Raw genomic sequence first — 19,830 nt, forward strand, 5'->3', positions numbered from 1 at the left:
GCCACACGGTGGCCCTGAAGACTGGGGAGGACGGGGTCCCATGACGTGCTGGAGTCTGCCCCACCTGGGGGGAAGACTTGGGCCACAGCGCCCCAAGTCAGGCCGTCCTCAGCTGCTCCTGATCCGAGCAGATGAGTGTGAAGCCCCGGCTTCCGAATGTTCTGTGCCCTGGGGGTGATGAGTCACGGCCAGCAAGGGGGTCTGCGGTTTCCTTCACGCCCCCCGTGGGTGTGGTCTACCCACGGGGAAGCGCAGCCCAGCCTGAGGCTCCAGAAGACTCTGAGCTGTGCTGGAGGGCGGTGCTAAGGGGAAGCGGGCTTCACGCCCCCTCCCTGGGTGGGGGACAGTCCTCTACCTGACGTTCCGTCCGCGCTAACAGGTGAAACTGGTGCCCTGGCGGTAAGCTGCTGGAAGCTGCAATCAGTCTGGGGAGCTGGCTGTGGTCTGCTGCGCCCACCCTGCTCCTTGGGCCCCCCGAGGACCCCCACACACCACCCCCGGGCAAGAGCACCCCCAAAACCCATCTACCGCCCCACCCCCATTAGCCCACCTCCAGGTCGGCCCGCCCTGCCTCATCACGTGTCACCCTGGGGTCCTGCGACTGCCAGTCCAGGGTATTTTCGTCAGGGTGTCCCTTTCCTTTCACCAAGCTGTCGCGGAACGTGTCCTGAGCTGAAGGGCGGGGAATGAGTGGTGCATCTGTGTGTCTTGCTGAAACGAACCGTACACCTCTTGTGCCCCGTTCAGTGCCCATGCCACCCTGTGTACCACCCCATCCCTTCAGCAGGTGTGGGGCGGGGAGGGGAGGGTCACCGGGTGACCACGGCTGTCTAAAATCTGTGACTTGATAATCCAACCTGGTCCGCAAAAACTGAACTGACAGGTCCAGATGGGGTAAAAGTCAGAGCCAAAATTAGAGGGCTCTTTCTGTTCAGTTTGGCAAAAAACAACAACAACCAAAAAAAAAACGGCTTTATTTGGGAACACGGCAGCTGATGAACGCCAGTTGCCTCTTTTCCTCCCGTAGCTGATAAAATTGTCCTCAGTGGTCTTTAAAAGACAGATGTTGATGAATTCTGGCACTTCAGTCCCCTGTTGTGAATGGATGATTTGTGAATCCTCCAAGAAATCAGCGTCTTTTTACACAAGGATACTTAGGAAGAGCTGGGGGCACTGAGTCTTGGTGAATCTGTGATTTTCTAGGTTCGCCCCCTCCCAAGGAAAGGGGGGCACTGTCGATGGCCCGGCCAGCCGTCCCGGGAACTTGGAAGCAGGCTGGGCCCTCCCCTGGGCGCTCCTGTTTCCCCACCCTGGGGCCACGGAAGGCGGTCCCTCGAGGTTGGATTAACGAGTCGTGGGGCCCCATCTGGAGGTGTCGGTGGGGGGGGGTCATACTCCCTCCCCTGGGCAGAGGGTGCAGAGGCCCCACGAGGCAGGGGAGACAGGGGCTCCCGAAGCTCTCACGCTTGAAATGCTCTCCTCTGCTTCCCCATCCCGCCTCTGTCTGCCGTCTTCGCTCTTCCGTCTGGAGGCAGTGAAAGTGGCCGGAGTACTCCCAGCCTCTCTGTGCTCTCAGACAGCAAGCCTCCCCCCTCCACCTACCAGCAGGCTCCTCGCCATTTCCACGTCCCAGGTAGGCGCCCAGGACGCACAGCCACTCACCAGGCAGACGGGCCGCCCCCTGAGCTGTCGGGGCGGGCGTCTGCCGTTACCTCTTGGGAGTCGCATGTTCCCCCGGCTTCTTCATCCCCCACCCCACCCCCCCAATTCTGAGATGCTTTAAAAATCCACCGATGGGTGGTGTTCACATCCCCAAACCAGCACATGTCTGAATCTCTCCCGAAGCCCCACAAACACCAGGGAGGCGCGGCTGCCCTTCCGGGAGTGGACTGGAGACGGGCCGGCCGGGTCCCGGTTGTCACTGGACACCCGCTCCAGCCACTGTCTCCCTCTGCCCCCTTCACAGCGGTGGGTGGCACCTGGGCTGAGTGCAGCTGATGTGTGTGGGGCCCGGGCGCCCGTCGCTGGGGTCCCCGATCCTTGCTGGGGGCCCTGGGTGACGGACTGCTTGCTGACAGATGGCGGGAGAATGGAAACCATCACACAGTATGCTTGCTCACCCTGCTGTTTCTCTCCTTTTTTTTTTTTCTTTCTCCTTTCCCAGACACTGGCGTCAAAGATAACATCTATAGGAAACCCCCCATCTACAAGCAGCATGGTACATACAGTCGGATTCCTCTGCTGCTGTGTTTGCCCTGCATGCCTGTCAGTGCCTTTGCTTCTGAATGCTTACACTTGCTCTGCTTTGATACATGATGGGGAGGGTAACCGCGGGGGGCTGCAGCCTGAACATTAGGTACGTGGTATTTGCTGGCGGGACCCCGGGAGGCCCCTTCGTAAATTACAGCGGAGAGTGTGTCCAATTAAGCGCCTCTCTGTGTGTGTGAACCCAGGGCTGACTCGTGGGCCGGGCTGCAGATGAGGGCTTGTAACGGCGAGCTTGTCCCCGTGTGTGGCTTTGGGGGTACTGCTTTGAGGGGAGCAGCCAGGCTGCCTTTAGCCCAGATGGTGAGGGACAGAGGTGCCTCAGGGTGACCCAGCCTGGTCTTTGGAAAACAGCACAAACCAGAATCAGTCCTTTAGCCCTCCGTGAGAATGTAAGTCCTGTGTTTTGAGAATCTCTGATGGTAGAAATAACGACTTGGCCTTTGGCTAAAGGGATTTCAAACCTCAGCAAATAGGGGCCGGCGATGTCTGCCGGCGAGGGTGTCTCTCACCGCTCCCCGCCCAGCCCCCGCCTCCAGTTTCCCTCCTAGACGTGGCCAGCCATCTCCACTCCACTGAGCCTGCAGGGGTCACGTGTTCAGGGGACAGGAGGCTCCAGGTCTCACCTCTGTTTCGTCAGAGAATTTCTGGTGATTTGGGATGTGTTGCTTCGCCATCCTGAGCCTCTGCTTCCTCATCTGCAGAACAGGGACGATCCTCCATCCTGCCTTTTGGACAGGCTGGTTGGAAGGACCTGGGTGGGGTAATGAACGTGAAATCACATTCTAAACTGTCAAGGACTGTGCAGGTGATGCGGGATTGTTATTAAATCCCTAGAGAGATGGGAAGGGGAGCTCCCATACTTAAAGTTCTTGCCCAGAGGCATCCCCAAGACGGCCACGACCCCTGTTGACAACTGGAAGGATGCTGTGGGGTGAAAGCTGTCAAAGTGTGTATTCTGGACTTCCCAGGCGGTCCAGTGGTTAAGACTCCATGCTTCTAATACAGGGGGCGTGAGTTCAATTCCTGGTCAGGAAACTAAGATACTACATGACACGCAGCGTGGCCAAAGATAGTGTGTTTTTTTGTGGCTTACTGGGCTTCCCAGGAGGCGCAGTTGGTAAAGAATCCATCTGCCAGTGCAGGAGACACAAGAGATGCAGGTTCGATCCCTGGGTCGGGAAGATCCCCTGGAGGAGGAAATGGCAACCCACTGCAATATTCTTGCCTGGGAAATCCTCTGGACAGAGGAGCCTGGCGGGCAACAGTCCGTGGGGTCGCAGAGAGTCAGACACGGCTGAGCACGTGCTGGCTGGCTGTGGCTTACTGACAAGCCGTGGTCTGTCTGTTTTATAAATTTTCTGCTTGACGGCAACAGGCCCTGTGCTTGATTGTATTTCTCCCTCTTCCCAAGAAAATAAAAGATGACTGGGAACTCCTGGGCTTCCAGGAGGTGATGCCTTTCACTGTTGCCCTCGATCAGAGAAGCAGGGAACCCAGATCTTCCCGAAGGATCAGAGAGGGCGGGGCTCATGGACCCCAGGACCCTCAGAGGTTGTCCAGACCAGCCTCCCGTGTCACCTGTGGGGAAACTGAGGCACAGGAGGGCAGGAGCAGGCAGAGAGTGATGTTGTTCCGCCGGGGCGCCCGTGCTCCAGCCTTGAGGCTGTCCTCGTCTGCGGGGAGAGCTGACTGACTTGACCTTTGATCAGCCAGTAACACGTCACTTACACATACAGGGTCGGATGAGCGGCCCCTAGGAGGGGGCTAGGTGGTAAATCAGGTTATGAAATTGCTCCCTAGCGTCTGATGGAGCCCAATGATCCTAGACTGAGAACTTCTCACACTGAGTCCCTTAACTGAATCATGCCACAGAGATTCAGTTTACCTATTTTTTTTTGGCTGCACCGTGTAGCTTGCGGGTCTAAATTCCCCGACCAGGGATTGAACCCACGGCCCCTGCAGAAGCGCAGGGTCTTAATTACTGGACCGCCAGGGAAATCCCAGTTTGTTCTGGGGTGATCGTCATATATATATTTTTTTAATCTGGATATTTACACCTTTTCTATCGAAAGGCAAGTGAATCCCTATTTGAACCCTGAGTAATGACCCAAACTCTTTTAACGTTCTGGAACTTGGGCTTATTGATGACTTTATGAAACGAACCTTATAGAGTGCGTGCTCTCTGCCGAGTGTTCAGCCTCACGGCGGGATGAACAGCAGCACAGACAGCCCCTGCTTGACTCTAAAGGGGCCGTGAGAGGGGCAGGCGCTCTCAGGGGCCGGGAGTCCTCGCGTCCAGCTTTCCTCGGACAATCCTCAGGGCGTGAGGGATAGGTGTGATGGGGTGCATTTGATATGCTTTGATTTTATAAGATTTCCCCCTCTAGCTGGACCATATCCACCGGAAGTGCCTCGGGGGCGGGGGCATGCCTGGGTGTAGCATGCGTGTGTGTGAGCATGCATGTGTGTGAGCATGCGAGTGTGTACATGTGTGTGTTTTCAAGTCCATGTGCAGTCCCTACTCCCCATCTCAGCAGCAAACTGAGTGTCCACTCAAGGGAGAGAGGAGCCCAGCTCAGGCTGGAGAAGCCGTCAGTTTAATCTCCCGACTTGACAGAAATAAACTCTGGGTGGTGACATTGAGTTCCTGGACCATTTAATTAGTTTGCTAAGTCACTACTGCCAGGAGTGGGGTTCGAATCCACACAGACACATGTCCATTGGATCTTAAGTCCAACGCTTTAACCACTCGGCCATCCCAGTGGTAAGAATCCTGGAGTGAGTTGCCACGTCCTCCTCCAGGGGATCTTCCTGATCCAGGTATCGAACCCGCATCTCTTACTTCTCCTGCATTGGCAGGCAGGTTCTTTACCACTAGGGCCATGTAGGAAGCCGAATGGCAACCCACTCCAGTGTTTCTTGCATGGGAAATCCCATGAATAGAGGAGCCTGGTGGGCTACAGGTCATGGGGTCGCAGAGTCGGACTCGACTTAGCAACTAAACCACTAAGTCACTTCAGTCGTGTCCAGCTCTTTGTGAGCCCATGGACTGAAGTTGCCAGGCTCCTCTGTCCATGGGGATCCTCCAGGCAATACTGGAGTGGGTTGGCATGCCCTCCTCTCAATTAGTTTAAGATGGTGTATTCAGTGAGCTTTAAAAATTTATGCTTTTTAATTAATGTATTTACTATTTAACTTTCTATTGCCAAGTCATCAAAAGTTGTGTTTAATTTAGCAACAGTCTTTCTTGGTGCCTTCATCCCACTTGCGTGTTTGGGGAAATGAGCCTACAGCATGAGGGTGGCCAGGCCTGAGGACTCGGTGAGGGGCGGGCAGGGGGCACTGACGCTGAGGATGGGGGTCAGAGTTAGGATTAGTGGTTGCGTAGCTGCCACAGATGTACCAGGTGTGTTGGGGTTCCACCTCGACATAGCCCGGTTAGTGGCTCCTCAGTCCCTCAGTCATGTCTGACTCTTTTCAACCCCATGGACTGCAGCACGCCAGGCCTCCCTGTCCATCACCAACTCCCGGAGCCTACTCAAACTCATGTCCAAGTCGGTGATGCCATCCAACCATCTCATCCTCTGTCACCTCCTTCTCCTCCTGCCTTCAATCTTTCCCAGCATCAGCGTCTTTTCCAAGAGTCAGCTCTTCGCATCAGGTGGCCAATGTATTGGAGCTTCAGCATCAACGTCAGTCCTTCTAATGAATATTCAGGACTGATTTTCCTTTAGGATGGACGGATTTGCTCTCCTTGCAGTCCAAGACAAGTAAGCTAAGGTCAGGGCCATGAAGTGGCCATCGTGACCAGTTGATGGGCAAGTCACCCCCAGGTCTGCCTGACCCCTGAACCCGCTGCTCTCACTTAACATCATTAGGGACCAACAGGATTTTCTTGGACTACATTAGTTCCATCTCTTGTTGTTCAGTCGCTCAGTTGTGTCTGACTCTTTCGACCACATGGACTGCAGCACACCAGGCTTCCCTGTCCTTCATCATGTCTCTGCTTGGTTACAATTTAATGACATGTTTTTTAAAAAGGAATGAGAAAGAGAAGAAAGGAAGCAAAGGAACAGAGTGGAAAATAAGGACTGGCAGAGGGTGTTGGACAGGCTGGGGGTCCACAGGGGGCCTTGCATGGCCCGCTAAACCTCCAGCTGTGACGGGGACCTTTTTGGGGTCCTTTGAACGGCCTCGAGTCACCCGCAGTGTTGAGCCCAGTGTTGGCCCTCTGTGAGGCGGACAGAACTCCCCCACCAGCCCTGTCTCCTGCTCTGGGGGGCAGGGTTCTGGCTCCCAGGGGCTCCACATGCAGCCCCATGATGCCTGGCCCAGAGCGGGGACTTTCCTCCCAGTGGAGTGGAGCTGGCCCAGTGTTGAAAGTGAATTCAAGAGGAAAACGTGATGCCTCCCTCCAGACTTCCCAGGAAGCTGTCCAGCTGTGAGGACAGATGTTCTGTTTCACCAGCCAGAGTGTGGGAGCTGTTAGGTGGCGGCGTGTGTGGGAGGCGGTGGGGGGTGGGGGGTGCGGCTCACCACCTCCCACACCTGCTGTCAGCAAGGGGCTCCCTCTTGCCTCCCAGAGCTGCCCACTCGCACCAGCCATAGGGGCCACCTGCACAGCCTGTAACTATTTCCCTGGTGGCTCAGATGGTAAGGAATCCACCTGCAATGCAGGAGACCCAGGTTTGATCCCTGGGTCAGGAAGATTTCCTGGAGGAGGGCATGGCAACCCACTCCAGTATCCTTGCCTGGAGAATCCCAAGGACAGAGGAGCCTGGCGGGCTACAGTCCTTGGGGTTGCAAAGAGTCGGAAATGACACAGTGATGAATACTTTTAAGAAATTAATCGCATCTCATGTGTCTTTCTGGGATTCCTTCATAGTGGGGTGGAGGCTCATTTTGGCTTTGGGATGGGGGGGAAGGGGATGGCTCTGGGCAGACCGCCCCTCTCATCAGGGTGCTTCCCGCAAAGGTCCCGGGCAAGCAGGGGCAAGGAGATCAGCCTAGCCCCAAAGGGTGCTCATGGCAGATACCTTTCACGGCTCGGATGGAGCCGCCTCGTGTGACAGGAAAGACACACACAAGCCCGTTTCTCTGCTTGTCCTGAACTGATCGGTCTGTTCCTGACACCCCGAAACGGCCTGCTACAAATTAGCTGCATGGTTCGCCTCTCGTTTATTCCTAATATTTCAGACCTGTGAGCTGAGCTCCTCATATGTGACAGGATCCATGTTCATCTCACGGGATCCTCTTCAAGTAGTGGGGGTGGAGTGGGTGTCATTTGCCCATTTTACAGATCAGGAAACTGAGGCTCAGGGCCATGAAGGGAGCAGCCCGCAAACCACACGAGACACCAGGGTCCTCTGTGTCCTTAAGCCCATCTCCCATTTCTGGAGAGACCCCGCTGTGTGTTATACGGCTCTGGAAACCCCCTGTTTGAGTCTGGTTAGCTCATACACACCTCTCGGAGCTGGAGGCTTTTGCAGAGAAAACTTGCTGCATGTAGGTGGAGTCCCCCCCACCATCAGAGGTGGGGCGCTTCTTTGAGCCCTGAGCTGGCTCTACAGCCAGAACTCTTCTGCCCCCATGTGACCCCCAAGGCTGCGTGGAGTCCTCAGACCCAGGAGGTGGGGGTGAGGGCGCGCTGGTCCCTGGGCTCCGAAGTCTTAGGAATCTCACACCCTCCAAAGCCCTTTGGCTGGAGCCTCTTAGTTGTTTGTGCATTTGCGAGTTACCCGAGCTGCGGCAGAGCTGCTGAGGGATGAGGCTCACTCGCTTTGACCAGAAGAGCCAGCCCTGGAGGCCGTCTCTGGGCTGGACAGTGGCCGAGCTCTCAGAGCCCCCAGTAGCCGCTGGCCGGATTGTCGCTGAGGCTGCTGTGCCAGCCGCCCGGAGTCCCGGCTGACGCATGGCCCGACGCCCAGGGCTCTGCTGCCCAGAAACAGCCATCGTCTGGGCAGCGGGAGCACCCACGCTGATGGGCGTGCATCCGCCTCTGTGCCCCGTCCCCTGCTGCTCCATCACCGTGCCCCGCACGCAGGCTTGGCACCTGTTGCCCTCTGTCGGTGGAGAGAGCGAGGTCTTTGTTTTCATGTTGCAAACCGCTGTCTCTCCCGGGAGAAGGAGAAACAGGGAGTCGTTGGGGATAGCGAAATGTCAGAGCGTCCAGAACGGTCTTCAACTGTGGCCTTGTCTTGTCAAGGTCCGGTAGCCCAGTCCCCCGTTTCCAAGCTCTCGGGTCTGATGTCAGTCTTGTCGTTGGTGGTGCACAAGGCAGGGTGCTCCCAAAGGCTAGAAGGTCTGAGCCCTCCGCAGGCTGCAGGTAAGGAGCCCACCCTGGGCGCGTCCTCGGTCTCGGCGGCTTGGTCTCCAGCCTCGGTCTCCGTGGCAGGTGGTGAAGGACCCTGGGCTCTTCCTTTCGTGGTTCCGTGCGTGCCTGGGGCCAGTGGTTTAGCTCGGGATGCACAGGATGGGTCATTACTGAATTGGATGCTGAGAACTGTCCGCCTTGCCCGCGTGTGGTTTATTTCATCCTGTTAGTTTGGAGATGATAACGTGGGCCCAGCTGGGTGACCATCCCCACGCCCCCCAAAAAAAGGGAAACGGAGGACACAGACACCTCCTGACTCAGCTCCAGAGAGTCTGCCGAGTGGCGGACGTTTGCGCGCGCTCATCGAGCCCACCTCCGGTCGTGTGCTGCACCCCCTCATTGCTCTTCCTGGAGTCCCCCCACTGGCACTGCTCACTCCATGTTCCATGAGGTGAGGCAGACAAGAGGAAGGACTTTGGAGTCAGACCGCCCGAGTTGCATGTCAGCCTCTGCCACCCGCTGATCTGTGATCTCGAGAAAGTCACGTCGGGTCTCTGAGCCTCAGTGCTCTGATCTGAGAAATGGGTCACGTGGGGGTGAGCAGTAAAGTCTGTGAAGCCCAACCCAACAGAGTCTGACCCACCGGGGGCTGGACCACGGGGCCCTTCTCTTACTTTAAAGTTAAACTTGGAAGGTAGAAAGCGTGATCTTCGGAATGCCCAGCGGCCGAGGAGGGGTCGGCTGGGATGTTAATGAGACATCACTTCACACACCTGCTCTTGTTTTAGCAAATCCCATGCAAGGCCCCCCAGCCCCTATTCCTGCGGGGATCTGGTTCCTCAGTCCTCAAAAGTACAAGTGCTGGCGGCTTTTCTTTTTTTTTTTTTTTTTCCCATTTTGAGCATGACTGTGAAGTGGGAACCAGGACGTGCAAACCCACCACCGACGGTGCGCTCCCTTGACCGATCGATTTTTCCCTTCCAGCCGCGAGGCGATCCGATGGGGAGGATGGAGGTTTCGACCCGGATAACAGGAAGGTAATGAGGGGCAGGCCCGGTGTCGGGGGGCCTTCTCCAACTTGAAGCCTCAGCTCCTCCTCTTAGGTTCTGCCCCTTAGGGGTCCGGCACAGGCCACCTGGGACCAAATTTAAGGGGTGGTCCCACCAGCCTCCTTGCACTGAGGAAACAGCACCTCTTGTCCTCAGTCTTTGCTGTGTAACTTGAAAGTGAAAGCTTTAGTCACTCAGTCGTGTCCAAGTCTTTGTGACCCTGTGGACTGTAGCCCGCCAGGCTCCTCTGTCCATGGAATTCTCCAGGCAAGAATACTGGAGTGAGTAGCCATTCCCTTCTCCAGGGAATCTTCCAGACCCAGGGACTGAACTCAGATCTCCTGCATTACTAGCAGATTCTTTACTGTCTGAGCCACTTTTGGTTCTTTAACCAACGAGATGACTGAAAAGAAAGGAAAATAAATCTTGAGTCCACCCAGGCTCAAGAGCTAAGACCCTTTGTTCTTCTTTAAGGAAGGTGGGTGAATATGGAAGGAGCCCAAGGCTGGCTTACCCGACACCCGCCACATGTGACCTCACTTGGGGCCCTGACCTCCCCAGCCTCAGTCTCCTCATCTGTAAAATGGGGCAGTGCCCCTGCAGGTCAAGTTGAAATTCACAGAGCTTCTGTTTTTTCTCAGCAGAAGACCAGCTGGCTGATTCTCAAGGGGGAGGCAGACACGAGGACCAACTCTCCAGACCTAGATAGCCAGTCTTTGTCCCTCAGTAGCGGGACCGACAGAGGCCCTCCCCAGACGGTTCCAGGGGACAACTTCTACTCACGTGAGTGGTTCTTCTGAGCAAGAGGCCGTCGGTGTGGCATGAAAGGCCTTGCAGAAAAGGGGCCCATGACCTCGAGCTGATCCCCCCCCCAGATCTAAGCCTTGCTCCTTAAAAACTCTGAGAGCAAACCTACAGACGGAAGGGCAAGTCGGGTAGGAAGCAGGCCCGTAGCCACGCACTGTTCTCTCCTCAATGGCGTCCGAGCCAGCAGGCTGCCCGCAGGTCGCGCCAGTGTCCCGCTGAACTCTCCATGGCTGGGAGGAGGCTGACTCAGGCTCCTGGGGTCCTCGGGGGGAAAGGGCTTCCAGGCTGGAAGTGAGGGCCTGTTTTCCTCCAGAGCGGACAGAGTGTGGTCCAGGCGGTGAGTCCAGACTCGGGGCCAGGAGCAGCGCTGTCCAGGGCGGTGTGTGAGAACGCACATAATAACCCGTGTTATTATGTGCCCCTCCTGAGCAAGGGGCGGGGACCCGGCACCCCATGTCCTCAGGGAGCGAGGTGGGACAAAGACCCCCACCTGCCTGATCCAGGGGATCGTGACACTCAGTAGGTGTGCCCTTCAGAAGTTGAGCAAAACTCCCTGTAACGCTCTTCACATCCAGAGGCTGTGAATTATAGAGGAAACAGCAGCAAGCTGGGGCACGCAGTAGATGACAGACAGACTCTTTGGGTCTCAGCGGCTGTGGGTGGGCTTCTGTGGACAAGCTGGAGGTGTAGTTTGGAAGTAGAGAAGGCCAGGAGGGGATGGGGATGGGTGTGAGAAAGCCCAGGAAAGACACTGGCTTTGCCTTGAGAGAGGCCTAAGTTCAAGTCCCAGCTGGACACTGACCTTGAGCCAGTTACGCTGGTACTGGGCCTCAGTTTCACCCGTGTGCCTGGAGGGGTTGTTAGCCACCCAGGGTGGGGAGGGGGCCCGGGAGCCGCCAGCGCTCAGCCGAACGCATAGTAGATGCTCAGAGAATGACTGCTTTTCCTCACCATCATCGTCATCCTCGTCCTCCCGACTGTAAACTGTCTCACAAATGAAGGCGCGTGTGTTCCGACGTGGGTGGGGGGCCAGGAAGCGTGGAGGTGACCCCTTGTTAAAGAAGACGTCTAAACAGAGCAAGCGTGTGTCGTTTTATGTGCCGTCTCTGTAGGCGGGCGTCCGAGCTCCCCGTGCCTCTCCGGCCTGGGCGGCCGCTGTCCAAGTGGAAGCCAGAGTCACTGCAGGGCCGGCATCCCCACGGGAAGGTCACACCGGGAAAGACCCTCAGCAAGACTCGTTCACTCGGCAGCCCGGGGCAGGAAAGGCTGAGGCAGGCGGGGTGGGGGTGAGGGGTGCAGGGCTGCTCACAGGAGCAGTGAAGGGCAGACCCCGACCTGGCAGCTGCAGCGGGACCCCCAAGCCCCTCTCTGTCCGGGGAGGTTTGGAACTTGCCCATAGCCCCGTGTCACTGGCCTTGATCATGGCCCTTTCTACTTTTCCAAATGGCAATTGTTTGGAAGGTGGAGACCTACTGCGCCAGCCCCCCAGAGCACCCCCAGCAGCACCCCAGTAGCCCCCCTTGGAGGCACCAAAGCACTAACTCCCAGGAACGGACACTCTGGGGTCCTCAGGTGGGCTTTGCCAGCCTCGGTTCTTCCCTTGCTGGGTGGTGGGCAGGCCTGTGTCTGCGGGGCTGGTGGCCTCCCCTGGTCTCTCCTCTGGGACGGGGAGCAGGCAGCTGCTGTCCCCAGGGAGTCCCTTCGTGGCCTGCCTCTGGCTTGGGGCTTAGGGAGGGGGACTCCATCTGGGGAGAAGTCCAGGCAGGAACAGGCTGCCTCCTGGTGACCTCTCTATGCCGCGCTGACCTGCCCTGTGACCTGGGCGTGTTTGCCCACCTCCCTGCACCGCTTCCTCATCTCGTGCCACACGAGGTGCCCTGGGGTCACTCCAGGCGTTCCCCCCGGGCAGTAGACCCTGCAAGGCCTGTAGGCTGTGCAGCCGTTTTGTGCAATCACACACCTGTGAGGTCTGTGTCAACCCCATTCCTTGCTGCCGTGTTCCCATCACAAGCTGCAGGGGCGCCCGGCCTGCAGGAACCGCAGTGTCTGTGCTGGAATTCGTGTTCTAACTGGGCGAGCCCTCTGAGGTACAAACAACCTGTGTCTCTGTATGCATGTGTATGTGTGTATATGTATGTATGTGCATACACATGTGTATGTATACATGGGTGTGTAGATGGGCAGATGTGTATGTGTGTATATGTATGTGTGTGCGTACACATGTGTAGGTATACATGGGTGTGTACGTGTGCAGATGTGTATGTGTGTATATGTATGTATGTGTGCACACATGTGTGTGCGCGCATGGGTGTGTATGTGTGCAGATGTGTATGTGTGTATATGTATATGTGTGTATACACAGGTGTGTACATATGTGTATGTGTGCATGTGTGCACAGCTGTACATGTATGTGTATACATGTATGCATGTGTGCAAGTGTGTACATGTACACGTGTGTGTGTGTGTGTGCATGCATGTCCTCCTTCAGGGATGCAGGCTCACAATGATTGTGATAATGCTTCTGTCATCGCTTCACTTTCTGTTGGTGTTCTGACATCGGTTCCTGCAAATGGGAAGCCCACGGTGTCTGACCACTGCACCTGTGACTTCATCTCTGCCCTGGTGATACCGCTCTGCTCCCATCCTGCATGGAAATAGCAACGAGGACCCAGGCTGCTGGTCCTGCCTAGGTCAGGCGTGCCTTGCTGTCTGCCAGCCTCCTGAGAAATTTGGGCGGGATGAGCAGCACCCCTAAACTGAGAACAGAGGGGCATCCACCTTCTTTTCTCAAGTTGCATTGAGAAAATGCAAGTGGCCCCCAATCGTGAGTGCATCGACCCCAGTTTAATTTGCAGTCATTACTGAACCGAGTGGTTTGCACACAGCAAGGCAGGCCCGCCTGCATCCCGGGACATCATCCGTAGCGCGCCAGAGGGGGGTAGGACTGTGACACTCAACACAGTGGGCGCTCAATAAATGTTTGTTGAATTGAGATGCGCTAAATTCAACGGGTATTTATTGAGCACCCACTCTGTGCCAGACGCTGTGCGGGGCGCTGAGGGAGAAACCGAGAAGACAGGAGCGGCCCCCGCCCTGGAGAAGTGTGCAGGGAGCTGGGACAGGCAGAGATGCTGCTGGGAGCCAGAGCACGCACCCCACCGCCTGCCTGGGGTCCTCCGTGGGCTCACAGGGGCCGGGCACAACCTCATCCCACTCATGACACCATCAGCACATCTCACCTGAGGCTGAACTCATCGTTCAGTCACTCACCCATCCCTTCACCAAACATTAACTGAGCACCTACTATGTGCTGGACACAGCGCTAGGCAGCAGAGAGGAGGTGGTGAACAGGACCCAGTCCCCGCTCTCCCACAGGGAAGCAGGTGGCTGAGAAACCTGTGTGACATCTCCCTCCTCTAAGGCAGTGGTTCTCAGCCGGCACGGCTCGTCCCTCCAAAGAGGTCTCATTGAAACACACGCTTTATGGTGGAGTGCCGTTCTTTTCCTTTATGCGACACCTCGGGCGTTACCTGTACTAGGCATGTACTTGTCTGCGCTTCCCTGGTGGTTCAGCTGGTGACGAATATGCATGCAATGCGGGAGACCCAGGTTCGATCCCTGGGGTTGGGAAGATCCCCTGGAGAAGGGAACAGCAACCCACTCCAGTATTTTTGCCTGGAGAGTTGCATGGACAGAGGAGCCTGGTGGGCTAGAGTCCATGGCGTCACAAAGAGTCGCACACGACTGAACAGCCAGTGCTTTCACTGGCTTGCTTTTTTTCATGCCTGTAGCCAGTTGTATTATTGATGAATCTGATTTTTGCCCAGGAAAGGGATGGTACTGATTTTCTGTTACAAGGAGAGCATCTTGAGCCTCACAGGATGCAGTTCACAGGATGAAGGACCCCAGGATCCGTGGGCCTCTCCCCTGGCCTGGACCCCTTGGCCCGGCCTGCTGCTGCTCTCCCTAGCCCTTCAAGTCCTGTCCTCCCTTTTGAGGTTCCCCACGTTCCCCCCACTCAGGGGGTCAGAGGTGTGACGATGTCAGACAGAGCCCCAGGCTGGCTGAGACCCTTCCCTGAGGACTAGGTGAGCCCTGGAGAGGACCTCACCCTTTGGAAGGGAATCAGGCACGTGAGGGTGGGCTTGGAGGTCAGGGTGAGGACCGCTCTGCATGGAAACCAAGGCAGCACAGAGGGGTGGTCCAGTGGGGGCCAGCGCTCCCCACCCTGCCTGTGACTTTGCCGTCTTGTGTCACCTTCTGGGTGTCCGTCCCCTTGGAGTCCTGTCCACCTGTCTCCCACCTGCTGCCCACCCAGCGAGGGCCTGGCCGGAGGCTGGGGTCTGAGACTGTTTCATGATCGCCAACCCCAGTGCCCACCAGGGAAGGTTGGGAGACGGCATCTCTGTTCATCTCTGTCTCCTGCTAACAGCAGCAGGAAAGCAGGTGTCAGGCCCGCTCGGAAGTGGCTTTCCCCATCCTCTGTTAGCCCTTGGGAGTTTCCAGGCTGTGGAGGAAAGAAAAAAATCGTTCTCACGTTGCCTAGTCCATGGTGGAAAGAGAGAGAGAACCAATTTGTGGTGTGCCAACCCCATGAGAATTTCAGAGCGTGGGGGCGTGCTCAGTTCTGGGTGTTGTGACCTGAGACCCGGGGGGCAGAATCCACAAGCATCACACCGATGGGACGTCAGTCCTGGCCCTCCTTGTTGGACAAGCAAGAGAAGGCCCAGAGACGGGGCGCCACCGCCCAACCTCAACCAAGCTTTGGTGAGGGCTCCCCCGCCCTGGCCCTGGGTATGTGCTGGGGGCACAGCAAAGTTCGCACAGACAGTACCCCCAGCCCAGGAGCTGGCGGTCTAGAGCAGGTGGGGGGTGACACCAAGTCCAGATGAAAAGGTGAGACGTATGGCGCCTGCCTTTGCATGCTGGACGGCATCACCGACTCGATGCACAGGAGTTTGAGCAAGCTCCGGGAGGTAGTGAAGGACAGGGAGGCCTGGCGTGCTGCAGTCCGTGGGGTTGCCAAGAGTCAGACACGACTGAGCAATTGAGCAGCAACAGCATAGCGCCTGCAGGTCAGGGGGCCAGGCCCAGCCCGGGGCTCGAAGGAGGAGGGTGCTAAGTGAGCAGGCTTGAAGAGGGAGGTATCTGGGTGAGAGGACCCTCCCCACAAAGGTGAAGCCTGGCTGCTGGGCCCTGGGTGGCATGGGGGCTGGGATGTGCAGGGTCGCAAAGGGCTTTGGGGGCCTTGGGAGGGCCCGGCCTGGCCTGAGAGTTCTCAGCAGCGCCCAGACCACCTCTGACTGAGCCTCCAGCAGGACTGTCGGGGGCGGTAAATACAGTAGGAGATGCACTATGGTCATCCAGGCTGGGGAGGAGGCTTCTGGGGGTGTCCTGGGGGTGTCCCCGAGAAGGACCTCCCAAGCAGCCCGCACCGGGGCTTGAGGCAAGAAGCGAGGTGGCCGTTTGGGAAGCAGGAGGCTGGGGGGCGGCGGCCAGAAGCCAGTGGTCCGTGTGCGATGGCTGGGAACATTATTCTCTGTCTTCAAAAACCAGAGTCAGGGCAGCAGGGTTGTGAGCAGGGGACGAGGCTGACAGTTTTACCCATTTAAACGCGGATGGGCGGCTTTGCAGAACATAGACTAGAGGCTGCCGGGCCACGGCAAAGGGGACGGCGGGGCCCAGAGGAGCCGCAGGGAAGCCCCTTGAGCTGTCTGAGCAGCGGGACCGGTGTGAGCGGTCAAGGAGGGCGCGTAGGATCAAGAATGATCCTTCAGGTCACCCTGGCTCAGGTGGGCGGGGTCACCTTTACTCAGAGGCAGGGCAGGGGCAAGCTGGTTTCTTCATGTTGAGACAGGAGTCTGAGACACCCAGCCGGAGCTGCACGGAGGTGGATGGGCAGGCAGGGCCCTCAGGAGAGGTCTGGGCTGGAGGCAGAGTCTTCGGGGCCCTTGGCTCCCAGGTGGGCCTAGGGGTGGGGTGTGGGTAACCTGAGACCCAGGCCCCCCCTCACTGGGCGGGTTCTGGAGCTGCGTTACTTTCTCCAAAGGGTCTGGGGCCCAGAGAAGCTGTGATTCTCCTGCTCAGCACCCACCTTTGTCCCTATCCTCTGCCTCCATTCCCCTTTCCTGCAGGACCTGGGGTGAGGGTGGAGAGAAAGCGTGGGCAGGGGTAGCCCCTGGAGAGCCGTGGGGGTGGAGAGAGCCAGGGCTGGGCGGGGGGTGATGGGGGAAGCCTGGGCGAGAGGCCCAAGCAGGCTGGAGGGCTCGGGTCAGGCGCCCAGTGTCCCGCAGGCGGCCAAGGGGCCCCTGGGGGCAGAGACAGCTGGGAGAGTGTGGCTGACCTGGCCTCCGGCTGGACGGACAGCCTGCCGCCTGCCCACCTGCTCACATTCGGACCCAGCAAGAGCAATAGACATCAGGGAGGGGACCTTGGCCCAAGAGAAGCCCCCTTGCGTGTGAGGGCAGAGCCCCCCTGCCCTTCCCTGGGGACTGGCTGGGACTCTGCTTTCAGCAAAGGTCCCTGTGACCCCCTGTGCTGGACAGGCTTGCCCCCAGCCTGGGGACCAGATGGGGTGTGACCTTGGATTTGTGGGCAGGGACACAGGCCATGCCCAGACCCTTGGGTGTCCAGGGGTGAGAGCCCACATCTCAGGTCACAGCTCTCAGGCTTCCTCTGTCTCCCCAAGTTCAGCTCTGGGTCTCGTGGTACCCACCTGGGAGCTCTGTCTCTCCTGCCCTGGCCCCGGCAGGGGACACCTTATCTGAGACTCTGTGTCCTCTCTCCCCTGAGGACCATCAGCCCCTGAGGGCAGAGTCCAGGGGGCCCCCTGTGCCTCCTCTGTGCCTGCAGCAGCCCCCCAGTGAGTGCCCGCAGGGCAGCAGGTGCCCAGGGCTTCCCTGAGCAGAGCCTACCTCCTTCGTGGGTCCCAGCATGGCAGGGGCCCCGCGGGCAGTGACCGTGGACATGAGATCACGTGAGGGGTCAGTGGAGGTGGCTAGATCTGGGTGCCGGTCCCTCTGGGGGTTAATCCTGGCTTCTGCCTTGCTGCGTGACCCTGGGTACAAGAGCAAACCTCTCTGAGTGTGGAGTCGCCATCGCCTCGTCTGTGAAGGTGGGCATGGTGCAGTCTTCCCGGCAGGAAGCACCTGTGCTTTGGGGCTCCACCGTGAGCATCCTGTGGGCTGAGCCCTGGGGTGTCACGCAGAGCTGGTCGGGTCCACGGGCCCGCCATGGTGAGCCTGAAATGGACCCCTCTCACATGCTCCTGAAGCCTGAAGCTCAGGTGACCCAAGGGGCCTCGTGCCCACGGTCCTGGGGCTGAAGGCAGTTCCAGCCCCTCCTTCCTTGGATGGGGACACCGAGGTGCTGAGAGGGGACCGGAACCTGAGCAGGGCCGTGCAGCTGCAGACTCCCGTATCCGTGATCAGTGAACCAAAACCTGTTCACTGTGCTGGTGAAGCTGACCGAAATCTGCCCAGGGGAACGGCTCCCTGCCCGTTATCCACAAGGCATCCTGGAGGGGCCGTGTGTCTCAAGATACACCTGAAACAGTCATCCACCCGCAAGCGGCCTCTCCTTGCCCATCTGTGTGGTGATTACTCTAACCTCAGATGACCCAGACCCAAGGAGTCACGCTCAGGGCCCCACAAGCGGTCCCAGAAGAACGCTGAGGGCAAGGTTGCCACAGGAGGGCTTTTGGGAGGAGGTGACAAGGGGGCCTGGTTAGGCTGAGCTTGGAAATGGGGCATGGGCAGGCATGCAGAGCCTCTAAGGCCTGTTGCAGCTCGGGGTCCTGAGTGCCCAGCAGCCACCTGACCTGCCTTTTTGATATGCCTTCCCTCTCCCTCTAATACACACACTGCACATACTCTTAAGGTCAACCATTTGACCTTCTACAGGTCATTTGGTTTCCCTGGGCCTCAGCTTCCTCACCTGTAAAATGGGCTCATGTGTAATGCCTTGGCTCATGATGGTCACATAAAATCTCTGAATGTGTGAAGGGAGCTTTTAACCTAGTGGTTCTCAATCCTGGCTGCACCCAGGGTCCAGTGACCTCTGAAATCTACCGATGCCTGGTCCCATCCTAAGAGAAACCAATTCTAATGGGTCTTAATAGTACCCCAGGGATGCAATAAGTGGAGACTCTTTGCTCCCTGCTCTTCTGCACTTGGTACAATGGAAAAGCCCTAGAACAATAGGGAGGATGGCTGTAGAACTCTGGAAAGAGGAAGGTGGACTGGCCAGAGACCTGAGGAAAAATGCAGGACCTGTGTCTCCCGCCTGCCATGCAGTGGACAAGGAGACTAAGTAAACTGCCCTCCCCGGCACCCGGCCCAGGGAGACACTCTCCATCTACGGCCAGTGTCTCCCACCCTGACCCCAGGGCACAGAGCAACCAGGAAAGCACCTTTCATCACCAGGGTGTTACCAGCAACACCAGTTGGACGCTGAAGACCAGAAGAGCAGTTTAACAAGCATTCTGAAAACTAACTCGTCTTCAGAAGCACAGTCCCCAGTAAGCCAGGCCCCACATGTTAAACCTAAACAGGGAGATGGTCTGCTAACATGGAAGACTTAACTAGGATCCAGACCTCCTAGCATAAAATTCTCATGTCCGGGATACAGTAGAAAAATCACTCATCGCAGCAAGAACCATGAACGTGACTATCTGGATGAGAGAAGACAGTCAGCATGTCCTTGCTGTTGTTCAGTCCCTCAGCCGTGTCCAACTCTGCAATTCCATGGACTGCAGCACGCCAGGCCTCCCTGTCCTCCACTGTCTCCTGGAGTTTGCTCACTCATATCCATTGAGTCAGTGATGCCATCCAACCATCTCATCCTCTGTCGTCCCCTTCTCCTCCTGCCCTCAATCGTTCCCATCATCAGGGTCTTTTCCAATGAGTCAGCTCTTCCCATCAGGTGGCCAAAGTATTGGAGTTTCAGCATCTGTCCTTCCAATGAATATTCAGGGTTGATTTCCTTTAGGATGGACTGGTTTGATCTCCTTTCTGTCTAAGGGACTCTCAAAAGTCTTTTCCAGCACCATAGATCGAAGCATATCCTAACACTGAAAAGACATTATAATTATCTAAGGAGGATTTTTAAGGTAGTCATCACAAAAATGTTTCAATAAACAATTACAAATACTCTTGAAACAATTGAAAAAGTAAAAAAAAAAAAAAGTCTCGCAGAAGGAATACAAGTTCTAAAACAAAAAGAATTCAATGGAAATGATGGAACTGAAAAATAAAATAAGCAAGATTTAAAAATTCACGGGTGAGTTCCCTAACAGAAGAGACGGCTATGTCAGAGGAGAGACTCTGAGCTTGAAGATGGAATAAGAGAAATGATCCAACCTGAACAGCAGAGAGAAAATAGGAAAATAGACTG

General features: G+C 56.9%; 1 protein-coding gene and 1 non-coding gene across 3 annotated transcripts in view; one reads left to right on the forward strand and one right to left on the reverse strand.

Moving 5' to 3' along the window:
- Nucleotides 1–19,830, forward strand: part of ABLIM2 (actin binding LIM protein family member 2) — a 162,391-nt gene that overhangs the window by 115,456 nt on the left and 27,105 nt on the right. The window contains exons 13-16 of one of the 2 annotated variants that reach the window (XM_061145432.1): nt 1,532–1,633; nt 2,165–2,218; nt 9,566–9,618; nt 10,272–10,413. In XM_061145432.1, coding sequence (XP_061001415.1) covers nt 1,532–1,633; nt 2,165–2,218; nt 9,566–9,618; nt 10,272–10,413 — 351 coding nt within the window. Of the gene's footprint in view, nt 1–1,531; nt 1,634–2,164; nt 2,219–9,565; nt 9,619–10,271; nt 10,431–19,830 lie in introns of those variants that run through there. The other variant, XM_061145431.1, reaches the window with a different exon arrangement.
- On the reverse strand, nt 4,949–5,031 carry TRNAL-UAA (transfer RNA leucine (anticodon UAA)). The gene has a single exon. It is a non-coding gene; the product is annotated as a tRNA-Leu (tRNA).

This window comes from Dama dama, chromosome 6 (assembly GCF_033118175.1).
Source record: "Dama dama isolate Ldn47 chromosome 6, ASM3311817v1, whole genome shotgun sequence".
Taxonomy (NCBI): domain Eukaryota; kingdom Metazoa; phylum Chordata; class Mammalia; order Artiodactyla; family Cervidae; genus Dama; species Dama dama.